This window comes from Parambassis ranga, chromosome 2 (genome assembly GCF_900634625.1).
Source record: "Parambassis ranga chromosome 2, fParRan2.1, whole genome shotgun sequence".
Lineage (NCBI taxonomy): Eukaryota > Metazoa > Chordata > Actinopteri > Ambassidae > Parambassis > Parambassis ranga.
In genome coordinates, this window is record NC_041023.1 from 21,731,697 (window position 1) to 21,752,025 (window position 20,329).

A 20,329-nucleotide genomic window follows, 5' to 3' on the forward strand; every position below is an offset into this window, starting at 1 on the left:
TCAGCTTTTACAGGAGGATTATTTTAGTACAATGTCTGGGAAAACCCACTAAACAAAACATAGTTTGAAAAACCACCTTTAGAGAGGGGGCTCTCCGAGGAAATGACACCAAGACGGCCTGCAACCTACATCAAGTGAAATAATATCCCTGCTGACAAACGAGAAGCATGCACTAAAATCACTGACTTTATTCAGGCCCACACTGGCCATTTAAAAGCTTTCCACAAACTCTCATCTTTTGTGCTGATCTACCTAAAATGATTAATTATGAATATTTGTACTAAAATAAACCACCTTAAAAATATTCTTAAACATTAAATTCTCTTAAAAGGGTGTTTTTGTGTGACTAAACTGACAGAAGGTTTAAAGCAAAAGCTTTATAGAACAAACAAAAAAAGTTCTAATGGATGAGAGGAGCATTGTGAACAATCGGCCTTGGGCAACGCCTGCATTGTAAATTGCAGGAAATATGATTAACCATATGTTTATGGTTCATATTCATAGTGAAGGATACCATGGGCTTGGATCTTTGCAGACAGATAACTGAAAGTTTTCAGTAAAGACTGAGAAAACACATCTACAGTGTTTTCAATAACAAAAAAAAGCAAAATGGAGGACTGTGGAAGCCATGTCTTGTGTGAGCCAAATACATGTCTACAGTACCTCCACATTCCCTTATGGTTCTCTCAGCTCATGGTCAAGCTTGTGAAATTTAAAGCAGCAGAGCGCTTAGTTACTAACTACTACATTATGGGCTGCAGGCCAAGAACAACATTTAGCTGTTGAAATAGCTACTGTTCTGCTCTGCACAAGGAGAAAAGACTTCTGGTACAGTGTAGGAGAGGACTGCAGAGGACAGTTCAGGATGTCACATTAAAGCAAGGGACTTCAGAATGCCAGTACAGAAAGGACAGGACGTCCATCCATAACAGGACAACAGAGGAAGGACAGTGCCGTAGTGTAGAAGTCAACAGTAGAATTTAATAAAGTACAGTAGAGTTTGGCACAGTAGTGAGGATTCCAGTGCAGCACAAAGGACAGAACAGGCTATAAACTGACTAACTCCTCCCTCCCTTCCCGTGGACCCCATTTATTCTGGACCATCTCACAAGCGCCCCCTAGGGACAGTAAATTCAGATAGAGCAACTTCTCACTACAATGAATTTCTCTGTTGTCTTTAACCACCATGTTGTTTTTTTTGGCTAAAGGTATTATCTAATGATGTGGTTTTCCCTTCTGGTTAATATTTTTATCATTATCTGATATGTATTACGATGGACACATTCCAACACACTCCCCTGAGACTTAGCCTGCAGTCTCCTGGGCACTGAAACCAACAAAGGTTAGGACATTTTATGACAAAGCAGACCGCAAAGGACAATGCATCAGAAGAAAAAGAACTACACTACACATCAGAATGATGGGAATAATTATTACGAGCCATCAAGAGCTCAGTGTCAATACGGTAGAATACACACTACAGCAGAATGCTGACATGTATCAGAATGTGTACAGTAAATATCATGACATGTGGACTAACATAGCCATCTGAGTTCTCCTCTCCGACTCTGCCCTCTCCTTTATACAGCAGATTAAGTCTTCTCTGTGAAAGCTGTAATTAGTCATTAGGACTGTTTCGTCTGCATGCATGTGCCAGACTCTCTGAACAATTTTTACACTCAGAGAACAAAAAACACTTAAAGGTGTGAAACACTTTGTAGTTATGGGAGGCAAGTATGACCTCATCCGCACAACTAGTAGAAACACCTCAGGGTTCTAGTTTGACTTAAAAACAAAAACTAAAAGCACAGCATACGGAATATACGGGAAAAAAAGAAAAGAAAAACAACAAAAAAATAGAAGAGAAGATAGAACTATATATATATATATTTGTAAAGCAGCTTATGATTAGCTATGGAAGCTAATGGCTCATTTTGCATCTAAAGAGGAGGGGATTGATGGATAGGATGCAGGAATATTTGGATGGATGGACAAAGAAAACTATGACTTTAAGTCTAAAGGTAATATTTACAAGTTGCTGATGGACTATATTACAAACATATATCAAGCACATTGTCTAGTATTTAGTATATTTTATTGTTAATGATCCTCATTGATCCTCATTTTTTCTCTAAAATCCAAAAAGTATTTTCATCTCTGCTTAAAGACCATTAAGAACACTGGCACCTCCTGGTGGACAAACACCACACTGTTATGTTTACTACAGATATTTCCATGTTATCTTAAAAGCATTACAAAATACGATAAAATCCTACAAATTTTTTTGTTTTGTAGACATTACTGCCTTTCTGTATGATATATATGTTAAGGCTGTAATGGCTGAGAGTGCTTCCATTAACTGAAACAGAAGAAGTTCAACTCTCACCTCAAACTTTCTGCATATTCACTCAAAAAGTGGAACTGCGAAGTATGCTTTTAGAGCTGTGTCTCTCACTCACTTCAACTCATTTGGGTTTATCAATAAATTGTGTCTTTCTTTGTCCAAAACTCTACGATTGTGAGAGAAAAAAAAAACAGTTTCTGTTGAAGAAAAAGATTTTCCCCTCTATTATTTTAGCATATTGTAGTGACTTATACTAGATAATACATGAATAAAGATAAAACAAGACAAGAAAAAAAATAAGAAAGAAAGAAAGCGAATATGATGAATACGAAAACAAAAAACAATAAAATAATAAAAAAAGATGTTAATGATTCTTTAAAGACTTTCATATAAAACTCTAAGAAAACACGTCAACAACCTTTCCAGTTGACTTATCATATAACTTCTCTCACTGCTGCCCCCAACTTACTGGCAGAGGAAAAGCAGGTGAAAAACTGAAACTGTACTAGATTTAGTTATTTGCTGTGTGCTAATTTGAGAAGTGACTAAAAACAATGTAAGATCTGACTATTTCTCTGTTTAACTTACTGCATGTGACGTCTAGGTTATTTTCTTTGTCTTGTTTCACAAAGAGGTTTCACTTCACACGTGGGAGGACAGATGCATTCACTGCCTCCTTGGAAATTACAAGGTCGTTTAAACAATTGACAGTGCCTCTGTTAAACAAACTTTAATAGTTAACATGAAGCAAAATAGGAGCTTGTGCAGAAAGCTGCAGAGCTGAGCTTAAACAATGTGCATCTTAATGCAGACTTCACCAAACTGAATATGCCTCAATACTGCAATGCTAAGCCTCTTTAAAATTTAGCTTAGATACCAAGATAAGATAAAATACAACTACGGTATATTAATCCTGGAGGAAATTCTTTTGCCAGAGGTTACAGGATACATTATAAGAGCATAAATAATTATAAAGTCCAAAATAAAAAAAAGTACACTGTGCAGTAACCAGTATAAAAATACAACCATGTAAAACTAATTTTTTTTTTTAGAAGTAATAACTTCTTAGGAAATAAAGACAGAGGGAGATGATGATCTCTAGTTTAACTTAACTTTTAAACAGACAGTAAGTTTGCTCTCTGGTAAAGGATTTTCCATAAGAGTCATAATTTCCCTAGAGTCAGTGAACGCCTCATAATATAATGCTTAAATACACCGGCTGTGCGCCGTTCTCTCTGTCACACTCATGTTCAGATGGAGAGCGGCTTCTCTCTGCAGGCACTAAACTTCACTGGGCTCTGTTGTCTTCTCAGGTTAGTACAGTTTTCACTGTTTGAATGAGTTCAAGGATACATGTAAAAGCCGTACTTACAGAGCAAGAAAGCATGTTCTAGGCTACAGTATTTTTGATTGAGTGGCTACAGCAGAGATGGATGAAATGTGATTTATTCGGTGATGGATATCATATATTTAAGTAAAAACAAACATTTGCATGTACAGTAAATGATCTGCATTTAGTCTGTAATGTATGTATATATACACAACAGCATGCATAAACATTATAGTATGGAGGATTCTAATGCTGTAGACAGAGCATGTTTATGGGGAATGAGATTATAGAGTTTATAGTAATAATTAAATCTTGCATGTAATATAAGAGAATGCAGCATGTTTTATAAAATCAGAGTTGCCAATTACTATGATAGTGGAGAAAAACAGTTGTGTTTACTTTGATATAGCATATAAACGCAGGTACTATAAGCCCTTTTGTTGAGCATTTAATAGCAATACATAAAGAACAATTAACGTTACACTGCACCCACCGTAAATATATATTCTCAGATAATAATAAGCATCACCACATCCTATGTTTTTAGCCTTCTATCTGCTACAGTTGTGAGATAAATTAAGATGCTTTACTAATGCATGGTGATATGGTGCATAAATAAACCAACATTAAAATATATGTGATCAGTCTGCACGGAACAAGAATTAATGTGTGCTCAAATTGGCTGGATTTCAGTTACATAAAACTTTTATTTTGCTAAGCCTTTATTTGCTCAGCATCTCTGAAAACAGAACAGCACCTGCTGTCATTGAAATATGAAGCAAGCTGATGTCTTTATTTCAAACATAAATTTAGTTTAATGTAACTAAAATAAAGCTAACCTGGTCACATATCAATTCAGGCATGAAGTCAGTGGTGAGTATGTAAAAACTAAATACATCAAGACACATAATTTGTCAATGCTAAGCAACAGAAATTCTGATGTCAACAGACAAATGTAGTAAAGTTGAATATTTTCCTTTAAAGGTATTCTGGTATAAATCTACTTTACCTCACAGCAAATTGAACAGGACAGCAGCTTGTTTAATTCAGACAAAAACAGACCATTAGCACCATTATTACTGAAGAAAACATCCAGTTTTTAATTGAAGAAGAAATGTATTCTTAGTAGAAAAAGTCACTTGACGTAAGCCTTGTGCGTTTTGTTTTCTATCTTTGAATGAATAGGCACTTAAATGATGCTTTGAGTGTCTGTGCAAAAGAGCAGCAGCTATAGTCAAAGGCTTCTGTCACACACATGGACCTCCTGTCAATAACAGCAAAGACCTCCCTCCGTCACACTGGGCTACTTCAAAACCACAAACGTACAGCACACGAGGCTTTGATGGTGCTTGATAGAGGGTCAAGTGGGAGGGTCACTTGACTTTAGTGTCTCACATGAAAAGTTCCTGAAAGGTCTCTTGCTTTGCCACACCGACACCTGACCTTCTTTGCATCTCCCTGTGTGTGTTTGAGGATGAGTCAGGGTGGCATTTGAAAAGTGAGTTTCAGATGGCACCCTGATGCCTGAATACACATTCAGTTCTGAGACAACACAATAAAGTCTGTGTGCTCTTTCTGTTTGGAGATTCGATGGCTTCTGTATTAAAAGAACCAAGACGTAAAAATCACATTCTTGTGTGTGGGGTAGAAATTAGACTTAATCTGCTGCTGTTTGATTTAAAAAGGGGTTTACACACTGTGTGAGCCTTTAGCAGCTTGTTTTAACAATGACCCCTGTGTTAGTCCTCTCCAAATCCACTTACATTCAGTGTACGGTTACTTTATGACAAATAAAGAGGGCATAGACAGATTAATCCTTTTAGAACGTCACCACAGACATCATACTTTATTTATATCAGCTCAAAATCTGGACAGAATGTGGTGTATTTTGAGGGCCAGTTAATCACTTTTCGCAAGTAAATAATGTGATCAGAAACTGGCCAGTGTGCCATAAAACATTAGGCAACAACAGCAGCAGCTGAAAGCAAGTTACGACACACAGAATAACTTTTCCTTATATTCAAACTTTTACACTTAACAAGCTGCCATGTTTTGTGTTTGATGGTGTTTTTTAGTCTCATGTTTGCAACAGCCCCACCTGCAAGGCTTCAAAGTGAAAAAAATGAAACCGCTCCAAGACAGGAAGTGTGGTTACACTGTTGTAACTTAAACACCGGAAGTTAAACTCCTCCTGCATGAAGGCATCATATATAACAGGTTCAACCTGCATGAGAGGCTGCAGCTCTGCACCTTTCAAATCTTTGAATCTGTGATGGCAGAAGGGGTGTGTGTGGGTGTGTGAAAGAGAGGGTATGATATCAAGAGCACTATAATTTTGTGTTTATGTAAAAGTAATATGAAAAAATTATTCTGGGGGAAACTACTCTTCACAACATAAATATCTTTTAATTAAAGTATGCTGCTAAGTGTCTAAAGAGTAGTAGATCAAATTGGTTGAACCATTAGCAATTACTACATTTACTCAATAAAGTATTATTTGAATGGTATATAAAGTAGGAGGAGTTTACCACCACATGGAGAACCTGTGTTTTGATGGTTACTCTGGGTCTATGCGTTTCTTCTTTAAAGTGAATTTACTAAAATATATCATGTTAGTTTTTATAGAAAAGAATATTTGATTTTAAAACTAACAAGAAAACTGTACTAATCATAAATACATCAAACTAGCAAACCACTTATGTTTGTTTCTGTCTGTTAGATCACATGATACATCTGACTAAGCATGGTTTACAGTAAAGAAGGTGACTTGTGCTCAGTCTTGTTGCAACTCAGACACATGCAGTCACATACTCCTGATCTGCGTTTAGTATTTCAGCTCTAATAATAGTCACCTTCCCATCCTCCTGTCCACCACTGGCACTGATATATATACACACACACACACAAACACACACACACAGCACTGCGGCAGGCCTCAAATATCACATTGACCGTCACCGAGTAGAGCTAGGAGTTTTAACGCTGTCTGTGCGTGGCACAGGTGTGATACTGTTTTCATGGCTGATGGCACAAAACAACGTGATTATTTAGAGAGATTATTTTGTTTTACAAGGCGTTAAAAGTCTCACAGCTGGTGTTTACAAGTCCTGAAGGTATGCAGGTTTTATTTCAGCTAGAGCTGAGGTTCAGCAGGCTGGTTTGTTTGTGGTTGTAGTGTGAATATTTCTCCATAAACTCTCTGCTTTCCCCCCCTCATAAGACGATTATGATTAAGACTTTTTTGCCTACATGGTTGCTGATTTAGCTTTAAACCCTTCTCTTCTCTTCGTCTCTGTCTCTGTCTCCTCCTCTTACAGATTGTTTAAAGCATCAAGGGCGGAAACCTCCTCCTGCCAGCCAATCTTTCCTCTGGAGGAAAAAGGCAGTCTGCGTGCTCTGGAGTAAAAGAAAAGTGGTCAACAGCCACATAGGGAGCAGCCTCTGTAGACTACTTTGTAACAAGGACATCGTTCTAAGGTTCCCTGGAGGTGATTTGGATATTTGTGCAGACGTCAGGTCGTAATCCGCAGTCATGTCACCCTTCCTGCGGATTGGATTCTCAAACTTTGAGATCGATCCTGGTCTGGCTTACCACGAAGAGGTGCTAAACCCGTACTGCGCTGTTTACATGAAGGAGGCCATCGACACAGGTTAGTGATTGTAAATAATCTACTAATGAATTAATTGACAGCAGTGTTAATGTCATCTAGTGCCATCTAAGGCAATGTGTTCAAGAACAACAAACAATCGCCATAAATTCACAACATTCTGCCATTTCCACATTTATTTTCAGATCTTTCTTTTTTGGATGCCTTACTGATATATACTATACATTCTGCACATTTATCTGGTGTCCCAACCCTGTCTTTGTGTAAGGAATATAAGGAATGCTGCTCTTTTTATAGCCGATGCTCTGAGCTTTGCACAAAAAAATTCCTTGGCACCTAGTATATTAACTTTGCTAGCTTCGGTTTCTCCTTAGTCTCCACTATCAGACAATACATGAATCTAAATTTGACCAACCCAGCAGGATTTTGTTACAGTTAAAAAAAACAAAACAAAACTGAATATTGACTACTAACAAAAATTCAGGATCTCTTAACATTTGGGTCACGGCGTGTTTCTAGAAGCAAATAATTCCCCTGCCACGCAGGAAGTGATGCTCAGGATGTTCAGTGATGCAACAACAGTGGGTGTTGGGAATTGAAATGCCAACCTACTATGTTTATTTTCAAATTGTGTTAAGAGTTTTTGGAAGAAAATTGTTAATTGTGTGTAATTGACTTTAAATAACAGCAACACTGGATGTGTGGTTAATTTATCAACAACACATTAAAGCTGCATTCATTCGTTTCAATTCCAATGTCACAACTTTTGGAAAACTTTCCAGCATTATAAGTCACTCACAACAATCTGTGTTCTGCATCTGGCTATCTTTAACCACTGTATGACTGCAGGATATTTAAAAGCAGAGCGTCACTAAGGGGAAGGAGGAGGGTTCTTGTGTTTCTTTTCCTCTACAGCAAAACCACAAGGCTTATCCTATAAGGCAGTAGATTTTACAATTAACTGACTCCCTCTAAGGACGTCACTTAGTTTCATTTCTCGCAAAATAACTAAAATAGATAATACAGTCATTTACTGATGCCTCTCACATGACACAGCACCTATTTTTAAATGTGAACTCTATTAAATTGTGCAATTCTTTGGAGCACATTGTTGTATATTACACACAAAGCTCTAGTGGTACCATGACTGACACACTACTACTACCATGCTGCGCTTGTAAAATAAAGAGCTGATGATGAACATCTCTCAGGTTGGCTGAAAAAGGAATGACAGCTCCTATTAGGCTTTTCATCTCCAAATAAAACTGATGGAAACAGCTTTTCTTTTGAGTTGTGTACTGGTATCAAGTTATGGATTGTTGGCTGAAAGTCTAGTTTTTTATATAAGAATATAAGTAGTTTCTCTTCTCTTAAAGAATAAGGTACCTTTCAATACTCTCTGTCACCTGTATCTTGGCCCAGTGGTTTCTTCCACATATAAACTATTATTTAAATGATTACTCACAACATTCAAGCCAAACAAGTTCAAACAATTATGATTAAGCCCATCAGCGCCAGGTAATTTTTGTGCCTCACAATATACCAAATTATACATCTGGTGTCTGTGGAGAGATTTCCCCACGTAAAATATAAAGGAAAACCTTTACATCCTCCAGATAAAAAAAAAAAGAATCTGAGAACTCAAAGGACGCATTACTGTCTCAATTGCAAGGAGAAATGCTACATGACACCTGAGCTGTGGAAAGTTACAGGCTTTTGAAAAATGCTCACACTTTAAGAAAATAACCCATTACTCAAATACAGTAAATGTAACAGCAACATAGCCTGCTCTAAATTTGTCCCAAAGAAGACGACACCCATGGCAGACTTCAGTCACCTTCCTTCTTAAAGCATAAACTCAACTCAACTCAACTGACATCATTTTGAGATAATTAATAACCGTTGTCTCTCAGATTACTTAGAAAATACAACAAAATACAAGACAAAGTTGACTGGTTCATAATCAGATAATGTCAAATAGTGGGACAACAACAATTTCTACTCTCTTTGGTCCAAGTTAGGTTAGCTTGGCTATTATCTTAAAGACTGAGCCAATGGGCAGTCCCGATGCTAAACCGAACAATGTCACACTTATCGACAGTGTTTTATTATTTTATATTTTCAGAGGTGGATACACATTGTGTGCTCCAGGCGGACCATGTTACATAGGGTCTGTGGATGATCCAAGAGTTTATATTGAGACTGGGCTCATGGAGACTTAACTGTTCTGGACAACAAAATGAGATGCTAAGTATCGGGTTTTAGATACGGAGACAAAGCTGTCAAATCACTTCATTGTTGGTTTGCTTTACAGCTCTGCATAGTTTCCTTTTTTGACAAATATACTCATGCACTAATGGAAAATCCTGCCTGACGGCTCATTCAAACAGTAAGCCATTCTTGGTCTACTTCCACTTTTACATTTATATTCAAATGAGGCAAACCTGGTAAATCAGAGCGTTTAAGTTCAGACACTTGTAATTGTCAGCTAGAGTCGAAGAGGAGACAGTCGGGATCAGGTAAAGCTCTGACAAAAACTAAAATCTAATGCAGCAAAATGTAAAATGAAAATGTACTCTTTTAAAAGGGTCAAACACATGAAAGTCTCAAAATTAAATGCCATTGCCAAGAACTGACTGTGTGACACCACAACATGTCACCTCTGCATAACGCTGCGAGGAAAAAAAAAAGAAAAGAAAAAAAAAACACACACACACACACACACTTGTGTCTGATGTAGCCTGTGCGTCCGGGGAGACACAGACATATTTTCCTTTCTGTATGCTTTAATCAGCACAGACAGCAGCTGGCAGGTCTGATGGACAGGCAGCCGATGAGCCGATGATGGAGAAGGCTGCAGATCACTTTGGGAGCAAAAAGCTTAGCGTGTTGAAGCTGCGGGCGACATGTGGCTGTTATATAAGTGGATATATGGGACGTTATTGCAGAGAAAAATCTGCAGATATCAATTATGAAGGCCAGAATGGTCTTTTTTCCTGGCCATATGATGGGATTACAAATCTCTGAGTCAGTAATGATGAAAATCTGCTGGGTGGTCAAATACCCAGATATCTGCAAATATTGCAAATATAATCATATATAATCTGACAGCACTAATATGCAGATATGTACACATCTAACAAGTCCTGGCTTTAGAAAGCAACTTAGGACTGCAAGAGAACATTAAATCCCCTTAGAGTGAAACACTATACATCATCCTATTTGTCCAGAATAATTTCTGGTGTTGGTCTCCATAACTGGCAGGAAATCTTCCCTATCTTCCCGATGTTATTATTCAAGTCGTGCAAGTAGAATGCTTAGGGATATAGCTGGTGATATTTACATATATGTTTAGGGGTGGAACGGTTCACTAAATCCACGGTTCGGTTCGTATCACGGTTCTGAGGTCACGGTTTTCGGTTTGGTTCACATTGTTGAGGTTTTTTCTACTTTTAACACTCTAGAAATACCAGATGAGCATAAAATACATAGCCTATTTATCCAACATTCAACATATTTAAGAATCAGTTCAGTGTTTCCCCATCATTATATCAGGTCAAGTCATAGCACATAGCACTAGATCATAACAGAAGCCATTTAAGATTTTCCTATAGAACAGGTCTACACCTTGTTCCTTTATTAAACAAACCAAACAGCTCATGTTATTTATCTTATTATTATTATCCGATGTGCGTACACACACAGACGCATGCACAGAAACACAGACACACACCGTCGGACAGAGAACATGTGTTGCTTTGTCCACCGTTGCTCATTACATGCTAGTTGGATAGACTGAACTCTATGACTACGCTAGGCTATGCTAACAGTACTGATTTAACGCAGAGTGCTGTGGGTCTCTCTGCTCCGCCTGCAGCTGAACCTGCTGCGTGAAGCTACAGAGAGACTGACCGGCTGTGAGTGCTTTGAGGCGGGAGAGGAGCTCACGGCTGCTGCTTGTCGAGGAGAGTAGCTGACTGCAGAAGGATTTCACGTCAGTCTCCAAACATCACCAGAGAGAGTCACTAGTTGCTTTTGATAAAAAAAAAGTTTTGAAAAGCCGCCAAATGTAGCAGAGAGACGCCAAGTTGGCAACACTCGTCTCAATGCTGTGGTAAAAACGCCTCCATGTATTACTTGATGCGCATGTCCAGAACCGAACAGAACACATGCCCCGAATCGAAACATGTGTACCAAACGGTTTGGATTTTTTTCCTGAACCGTCCCACCCCTAATATATATATATATAGCAATGATATCAATATTCTACATACACAGGATGCAGTCCCTGTATTAAGACACACCTAAAGTGTAAGAAGCAGCTACAGTGCTAGCAAAAACACAATATACCGTAATCAACACACTATTTACACACATGTGCAAGCATTCGCCAGACTTTGCACTCAGGTGATGGCGAGATAAAAGTGCCTGATTAAGGAACAGATTTTTCTCGTATCTTTACAGAAAAGGGTCAAGTGTACAAGCAGAAGAAGCCCACCATGTACCCACCATGGAGCACCACATTTGATGCACATGTCCATCGTGGGCGCATCATGCATGTGATGGTAAAGGACCGGACAGCAGAACTCAAGTCTGAGGCCACAGTGGCTCTGGACTCACTAGCAACACGCTGCAAGAAGGAGAACGGCAAGCTGGAGATATGGGTCAGTAGCAGGACGGATGTGTGTTTGTTTGAACTCTTAAGACCAGCTGTTTCTCTATTCCACCAAAATCCAGATGGCCTAACTCACTTTAGGTTCAAGAGATCAAATGTTTAAAAGGGTAATCTGCCATTTCATCATCAAAATAAAATCACTGTCACAATTTTTTTGGCACCCTAGCTTTGTCACAAGCACACAGTATGGCTTTTCCCCTTGCAGCTTGAAAAGAAAGAAGACACACACCAGACCACCTTTAATCCTAAGGAAAGACACCAGAGACAGCCTTCCAGCTGCCTCTAACACCACACTGAGAATCAGACAAATACTGTAGAGTAAACTGATGGCTAAAACGAAATAGACTCCTCCCGCCTGGTCCTTATGTGATTGCTAGGCAGTCTGCCACTGTGTTCAAACACAATGACACGTATGCATTAGCACCCTCCTCTATCCACATCCTTCCCCTTTTATTCTCTGCATTCTTGTCATGTATTTCTGTGGTGAAACAGCTTTACTGAAAGTCTTCCTTGTTGGTCTCAGTTGGAGCTGAAGCCTCAGGGTCGCCTACTGATGGAAGCCAGATATTACCTGGAGAAAAGCGGTGAGTTGTCCAAACCTTCTTAGCTGTTTTGTTCTGATCTCACCTTTCATTTCAATCATTTTATTATGTTCTATGTCTTTCTGTATCCAAATATAATATAAATACAGTGAATATGATTGCAAAATATGACAATTCTAAGCCCTCCTGCTTGATATGTGAGCTCTTTATTTCACAGGGTGCTCTAATGATATTAGGTTTAACACCTGAGAGGTCGGAGAGTTAAGAGGAAGAACTCACATGTCTATATATAGAGCAAGCAAAGCAAACTGCTGGGAAGAACAGGTAGCATTGTGACAAAACCATTATAACAATTTTGACCTGCAGAACTTCCTCCAACTTACTGCAGACATGCAACGTGTCAATACTGCGATGTTATATTATACCATAAATGTGTATGTCATAAGTATGACAACAGCTGAAGTTGAAATTTGAGTTATATGCTGAAGGTATCCCTTGGCTGTAGGAGGGGTGATAAAATCTGTGATTATGAATGCAGTCAGTAACGATGCCAACACCAAGTCTGCAAACAAAGACAGAAGATGACCTACTGTGGTACACATGGAAACTCTGCATTTAAATAATTCTCACTCTACAAAAGGTGAGAAAGTGAAACTGAAGTGTGAAATCCTAACCATCATCTCAGTGAGTCGTCTCTTACGTTTCACGTTTCAGATGCTGCGGGTCAGAGTAATGGAGACCAAGAGTCTGAACGGGAGAGAGAGGGTCTGTTCACACTCCATCAGCGACGGGGTGCCATCAAACAGGCCAAAGTTCATGTTGTCAAATGTCATGAGTTCAGCGCCACATTTTTCCCTCAACCGACCTTCTGCTCTGTCTGCAAAGAATTCGTCTGGTAGGCAACCATCTCGGATATCACCAAAATTAGTCATTTATTCTTCATCAAATGAGTCATCATCTTCTCCTGCTCTTGTCTTTTGCAGGGGTCTTAACAAGCAGGGCTACCAGTGCAGACGTGAGTGTCAGTGTAGTTTCCATTAACATAGCCAGACGCCTTTCCCCTGTCTAATCCGGTTATTATTCTGTTTCTCAGAGTGCAATGCAGCCATCCACAAAAAATGCATAGACAAAGTTATTGCCAAGTGCACTGGTTCAGCCATAAACAGCAAAGAAACGATGGTAAGTGCAAGTTTCACACTAATTTTCATAGTTTTATTCACTCTGTGAAAGTGCAAATAAAAGTCAAATAAATTTCACGCCAGCTGACACTGTGTAAGAAGCTTGTGGTTAAAGTGCTTACTAATGAATTAGCCAGAGGTATCATTACAGCATGGATTTACTGCTTTTATCTTCTTGCTCTTGTTTCACTTCCTGCTGAGCCCAGGCAAAACATAATGCTGTGATAAATAAAGAACAGACCTGCCACCCACTGTTGAGATGCAGAAAGTGTTTCAGAGACCGTTTCTCTCAAAGGATTTTGCTGTAACTGTATGTGTACCAATGTGTTGCAGATCCATAAGGAGCGTTTCAAGATCGACATGCCCCACAGGTTCAAAGTCTACAATTACAAGAGTCCCACCTTCTGTGAGCACTGCGGGACTCTGCTGTGGGGGCTCGCCAAGCAAGGGCTGAAATGTGAGGGTGAGAAGCAGGAGTTTCATGATTTTTTAGATGTCATTTATCTGATTTCAATGCATGTTTTATTGTAAAGCATCAAATGGAAAGGTAGTGTCTTCTAAGATTATACCCGAGTGGCTGAAGGTAGTGTGTCAAGTCACAGGGGAACAGCCACAAACAATAGGTGTAAATCCAAATAGAATATGTGATAATGTGTGTTTTAGTTCAGATGAGGAAAAAAAACTTTTAACATGGGAAAGGAAGAAACAACAGGGAGAGCCACAAAGATACCGCTCCAACGACCATGCATGCAGAAATATATGCAAATTCAGTTGTCTAAAGTTATGAAACAACACAAAACCTCCCTATTTAAAATTTAAAACTACATTTGGGAAAACACCATTACTAAGACACCGCCAACAGCTGACACAACAGCAGATATGAGGAAACTTCCCATCAAAAATATGTGCCAAATTCTTTGCATGTGTTGGATAATTGACCAGAAACACACTGCAGCTGCCACAGCAGGTGCTGGGTGTAGTGTTCCATTTGAAAATAATCATAATTTCCGGTGCAGGCCAACACACTGATGCAGTCAGTCTGGGTGGTAACGTAACACCAGGGAATATCACCGCAACAAAAACATCAGTCATGCAGCAAAGCACTGGCTAAAAATATGAAGGCAAACTTCATCTAATCTCTGCAAGCATTGTTGCATCATTAGGTCTGAAAATGTGAGATGGTATAGACAGAAACATACTCTATCTGTAAATACAAAAATAAATTCAGTAAATAACAGACATTAAACTGAAATAATGTTCTTTTTACATCGATGCTGATGTGAAACTGTTATTGTGCAGAATGCAACATGAACGTCCACCACAAATGCCAGAAGAAAGTCGCCAACCTCTGTGGGGTCAACCAAAAACTGATGGCTGAAGCTCTGGCCATCATCGAGACCAAACAGCAGGTCAGACAAAGTGACAAAATGGAGCCAATCTCCACCTACTTCTAACTTGTGGAGAGCTCATATTTTCTAATCATGTCTGAATCTATGCACATATATTTTTTAAGTCATATAGTTGTATTAACTTGAAGGTGGTCCTACCTTTGACTTTAAGGCAAGAAGCACCAGAGATGCTGACATTATTGGTCGAGAAGGTCCGGTGAGTGAAGACCAGCCGGGAATGGTCCGAGCTCCTTCTGGATTAGTAATGGGTTTACCACCCACAGTTACACCTGCAAACAAAGGTATGTAACCTCTAAATGTTTCCATCCTCATTGTGTTTTGTCTTTTTTTACCTTCAAACCTTCATCATTTGGCGTTTCCTGACCTTGGTTTGTTGCAGTTTTGGGCATTTCATGGGAGGGACCAGGAAATGTGAACACACCGTTCACTGAGGCAGTGTCAGAGGAACCTCTGTATGCTGTTCCTAGGAAGGATCCCCAACCCAAATTCACTATTGAAGACTTTGTGCTGCACAAGATGCTTGGCAAGGGCAGCTTCGGCAAGGTACAGGAGATAATCTGTTTCAAGAAAACAAAACCAAATAATTTACATCAGAACTGACAAAACAACACATACAAACTGGAGTAGACATGTATTTTGTTTTCTATTTCAGTCATACTTGTGAACATGTAACCTTTACACAGCTTTCAAGGGGAGGCTTGTGGTCACACTTGTTTGTGCAACTAGCGTCCACAGAAAACCACCCACTTCTTCCATCCAGGTTCCTGTAGCATGCAACCACAGCATAGTTTTACATGTTCTTACTGTGTTTTCAGGTGTTTTTAGCTGAGCTGAAAAAGACAGGGCGTTTCTTTGCTGTGAAGGCCCTGAAGAAAGACGTGGTCCTGATGGATGATGATGTTGAGTGCACCATGGTGGAAAGGAGGGTTTTGTCTTTAGCATGGGAAAACCCTTACCTCACACACCTTTACTGCACCTTCCAAACAAAAGTGAGTAGCACGCCAGCACAATCCTGTATCTCTCATCATCCAACAACAGACCCTGACCTCACTGTGTTTAAATGTCCAGGAAAACTTGTTCTTTGTTATGGAGTATCTAAATGGGGGTGATCTCATGTTCCACATACAAAACTGCCACAAGTTTGACGTGCATCGTGCCACGTAAGTATCAAGTCAAAAGACATTCAATCATGGCACACCAATATCTTTGATTACTTCCTGTTCAAATATATTTACACACACAACAAAATCATTTTTCAAACAAATGTACCACTCTCCTAACTGTATTCTCTTCTTCTATGCAGCTTCTATGCAGCTGAGATTATCTGTGGACTTCAGTTCCTGCATTCTAAAGGGATTATTTACAGGTAGATGATCAGTAAATTAGAATCAGGAATGAAAGTCATTTTTTGAAATTGAACAATTTTCTCACTGCTCCTTTGTAGAGATCTGAAGCTGGATAATGTGTTGTTGGACTCAGATGGTCATATAAAGATAGCAGACTTTGGCATGTGTAAAGAGAACATGCAAGAGGACTCGAGGACCTCCACGTTCTGTGGGACACCTGACTACATCGCCCCTGAGGTTTGTTTGCATGATAGGTGAGAGGTAGATGAAGTAGGTCAATGTAGCAGAAACCTCAGTGTAAGATGAAAAAGGAGAGGGCAACATGATGCTAAGTGCCATAGCATAAATTAACTATTAATGGATAGCATAAAAATGACGGACCGTACATGCTTTTAGTCTCAGCTATAGTGACTGGAAAATATTGTTGTCATATCTTCACAATGGTTGAATCCAACCTGGTTCTTGTTAGGTTTACCAGTATCTGTGTGTATATGATTGGGTATCAGATCCTGCTGGGTCAGAAGTACAGTAGCTCAGTGGACTGGTGGTCATTTGGAGTGCTACTCTACGAGATGCTGATCGGTCAATCTCCATTCCATGGCCGCGATGAGGAGGAGCTATTTCAGTCTATACGAACAGACAACCCTGTTTATCCCAGCTGGCTCAACAAAACTGCCAAGGACATACTAATCAAGGTCAGACACTTTGTATGTGTGGCTGTATGTGTGGCTATTATGAGTGCTAAACTGATAACAAAATGCGCAAATATGCCATTTTCATCATGATTTTGTTAAAGTCACCTCATTGTTTGCACATCAGCTGTTTGTGAGGGAACCTGAGGAGCGACTCGGAGTCAAGGGAAACATCAGACAGCACAACTTCTTTAGCAACCTTGACTGGAATGCCCTGGAACAACGGCAGGTTTCGCCGCCCTTCAGGCCAACTTTGGTAAGTACAGCAGGCAGCCCAACAGAAGATATGTAGCCATGTCCACCATATACTATGTCCTGATTTTGTGTTCCTTATCCCAGACTTCACCCAGCGACTGTAGCAATTTTGACAAAGAGTTCATCAATGAGAAGCCTAGACTATCGTGCGCTGACCGCACACTCATCAACAGCGTTGACCAGACGATGTTCAGGAACTTCTCCTTTGTTAACCCCGGGATGACCCGCCTTGCAACACGCTGACCACCTGAGTGAAGACCTACTACAACACCTACAATCAAGCCGCTCAGTCACAATCCGCACTTACTGTAACTGAAAGAAACTGCATACTTTAGACTGAATGTCACAAAGCCGACTGTATTCACTATAAAGGAGTCCTGGGTGTGAGGCACTGAGACACAACTGTAGCAGCATCTTCAACTCTTAAAGGAACACACAAATATCCACAAAACAAAAACACAAACATGTTTTGGAAGTTAAGAATGATGTATGAGAAAATCAACTTCTAATATGAATTGGCAGCATATATTGGATTTTGTTATCCAGCCCACACATTGCAAACTTAGTATTAACTAAATAGTTAGTAAATAAATTATTCACCCCCCTACTAACTAGGTTTATGCATACTGAGTGTTAATCAACTTCAATGAACTAAATGTGCCTCATAATTCTCCATAAGCTTCTTCTTCAAGTAAAACAAACTGAAACATTTGGATCCATCTTTTTAAATCTCCTCCTCTGTTTTTCTTGTATTTAACAACATACTGGGTTGTTAATTTTAGGTTAAAGAAATATGTTTTGTTATGTAAATAACTATTATTCTGCCCATTGGTTGTAAAGTAGATCTGTTAATGAGTTTAATAATGGGTATTGTTTACATGTGTTTTTGTATTGTTACCTCAGGAGTTTTATTGATAATGTAATTTAGATCCCTGCATACTGAAGTATTATCTACATTGTGAAACCTGTACATTAAAGTGTGTATGTGTTTTTTTAAATGCTGTCAGTGTTTCAATGAGTTGTTGCATCACACCTCAAACTAGTACGCATGTTTAGCTAATGTTGAATGAAAAGCTGCATAAAGTCTGTAGTGCCAATAATATTGCTTACATGCTGACTAAAAAAATAAAACAATGTACATACAGTTACAGGTACTATCTGTTAACTGATCAACACTAAGGCATTAATGGTAGCACTGAGAACTGAGGAAGTTGAGCCCTGTTTTCAATAGAAAAAAAATCCAAGGATACTGTACATATTTAACAGGCCAAATAATACTGCTACTGCCTTGCTGTCATTATGGCTCAATAGGACAAAACAGAGGTCTGTAAAAAAGGAACAAAAACATAGAAAACTATACAACTGAGTCACCTCTCCTTCTTAGTATTTCTTTATTTGGAGTGTGCCTTTAAACAACATGAAAATGAATTCTAGTGATACAGGATAATTTGGTACACACCATCCACCCACACAATGTAAATGACTCACATATACCCAAGTGGTGTTTTACGTGACACCAAATAACTGACCATAAAGGTTATTGATTTACTGCATCCTGTGGTTAACAGGAAAAAGAGAATAACAGCTGCTTCCCTACAAATGTGTTACAATCAGCCAACACTGAAGTTTGGCAGTGCAAGTCAGACACAGCAGCTGCTGCAAATATTTCCCTGCGACTCAGGCGAAAAACTGACATTTGGCTACTGAAGGTAAAACTGATGGCCAAAAAAACATATTTATGAGGTTGTACTGTATTAAAAAACAAACTAGAGTTATCTGATGAGGTGAGTACCTGACAGGTGCACAACCCATCCACGTGTAACCCATCCATGAGCTGCAACAGGAGAGCTAAAAGTCAGTATGTTGCCTGCCATGTAGTAACTGCACTTAGACACTGACTTAAAAGTAAGTGTAGCTCCAAACATCTCTCTTGCCATGTTTGGGACAGGCTAGCTTACTAAGTCTTTGTACCAACTACATTTAAGATTATATTTCAATAATTTAAAAGGTTATTTATCTTTAAGCCCACATTATAGTCCTACCTTATTGTGTACTTGTTTGTGCACGCTGACCAGCCATATTTTAAACAACACGATGCTAACCGCTAGCTAATGGTTAGCAAAGCTGATTTCTTTACAAACCAAACTTTAAAAAAGGTTTTGCAAAATAGCAAACAAAACTTACCGTCACATTTAAAGATGCTTTCACCTTCATAAAAGGCGCTCTTGGACAGCTGGGAGTAAGTATATACCCCCTCCTTATACAATAATGTTTCTTTTAATCCGTTTGTCAAGAAGCGGCCATCTTTGCTAAGTAAAGCAAGATGGCAACAGGAAGTTGAACGTGGGGTCGCAACCCTGTTTTTACCTTATTTGGTCAAAAATAAAATGACTTTTAGCTGACTCAGATGGGTATTTAATTTACATATTTATGCCCCACAATCTGGGAATATGTCACTTTCAACTACAATTGTATTTTGAAACACAAATGTAGTCTCCTGAAAAAGTGAAAAAGGTGTTTTGTGACATACCCTAATGAGTATTTGTCAAAAAGCAGTAAATGCTGTCAAAGATCTGTGCTGTTTTGCAAAGTTTGGCTTTTACTCAAATGCAAAGCAGGACTGTGGTGTTGTTGACATTTAGCTCTCCAAACTGCAGCTTTACTTTGTTATTTAACCAACGCTGGTTAGAAGCAGTTACAATTTCCTATAGTAGGTTTGCTTTTTAGGCAACATAAAAATAAGCTGTATGAAGTCATGACTGGGTTTGTAATATAAAGCACAAATCACATAAGCTATGTGAAATCCCACTTATTAGTTTCAGAATGTTTTTATAGTACACTGGCCACATTTTTATACAGTATACAGAGACCCCCCAATGGTCCAACCAACATATGACAAATCAGGTCTGAGATCAGCTCCCTTCACACGTGCTTCATTACATTCCTTGTG

The 20,329-nt window shown here is 39.0% G+C and overlaps 1 protein-coding gene across 3 annotated transcripts; it reads left to right on the forward strand.

Moving 5' to 3' along the window:
• The first annotated feature begins 3,587 nt into the window (after positions 1-3,587).
• prkcq (protein kinase C, theta) lies at positions 3,588-18,377 on the forward strand. Of its 3 annotated transcripts, none has more exons than XM_028398839.1 (18): positions 3,588-3,657; positions 6,992-7,324; positions 11,747-11,946; positions 12,481-12,541; positions 13,214-13,394; positions 13,483-13,514; positions 13,593-13,678; positions 14,011-14,140; positions 14,977-15,086; positions 15,238-15,367; positions 15,466-15,629; positions 15,902-16,075; positions 16,155-16,246; positions 16,390-16,452; positions 16,531-16,669; positions 16,939-17,127; positions 17,252-17,380; positions 17,464-18,377. In XM_028398839.1, exons 2-18 carry the CDS (start codon positions 7,207-7,209, stop codon positions 17,620-17,622), a joined length of 2,157 nt encoding a protein of 718 aa, XP_028254640.1. In that variant the 5' UTR covers positions 3,588-3,657; positions 6,992-7,206; the 3' UTR covers positions 17,623-18,377. The 3 variants fall into 3 exon arrangements, with proteins under 3 accessions (XP_028254640.1, XP_028254634.1, XP_028254648.1); XM_028398833.1 differs by lacking the exon at positions 3,588-3,657 and adding an exon at positions 6,581-6,787; XM_028398847.1 differs by lacking the exons at positions 3,588-3,657; positions 6,992-7,324; positions 11,747-11,946; positions 12,481-12,541 and adding an exon at positions 12,552-13,139.
• The last annotated feature ends 1,952 nt before the right edge of the window (positions 18,378-20,329 follow it).

What these genes read in the sequence shown, in the direction of transcription:
- prkcq (XM_028398839.1), top strand. Translation starts at nt 7,207, where the DNA reads ATGTCACCCTTCCTGCGGATTGGATTCTCAAACTTTGAGATCGATCCT. An exon ending in ATATTACCTGGAGAAAAGCG is followed by an intron (nt 12,542 to 13,213) that starts GTGAGTTGTCCA and finishes TTCACGTTTCAG; the next exon opens with ATGCTGCGGGTCAGAGTAAT. An exon ending in CGCCCTTCAGGCCAACTTTG is followed by an intron (nt 17,381 to 17,463) that starts GTAAGTACAGCA and finishes TCCTTATCCCAG; the next exon opens with ACTTCACCCAGCGACTGTAG.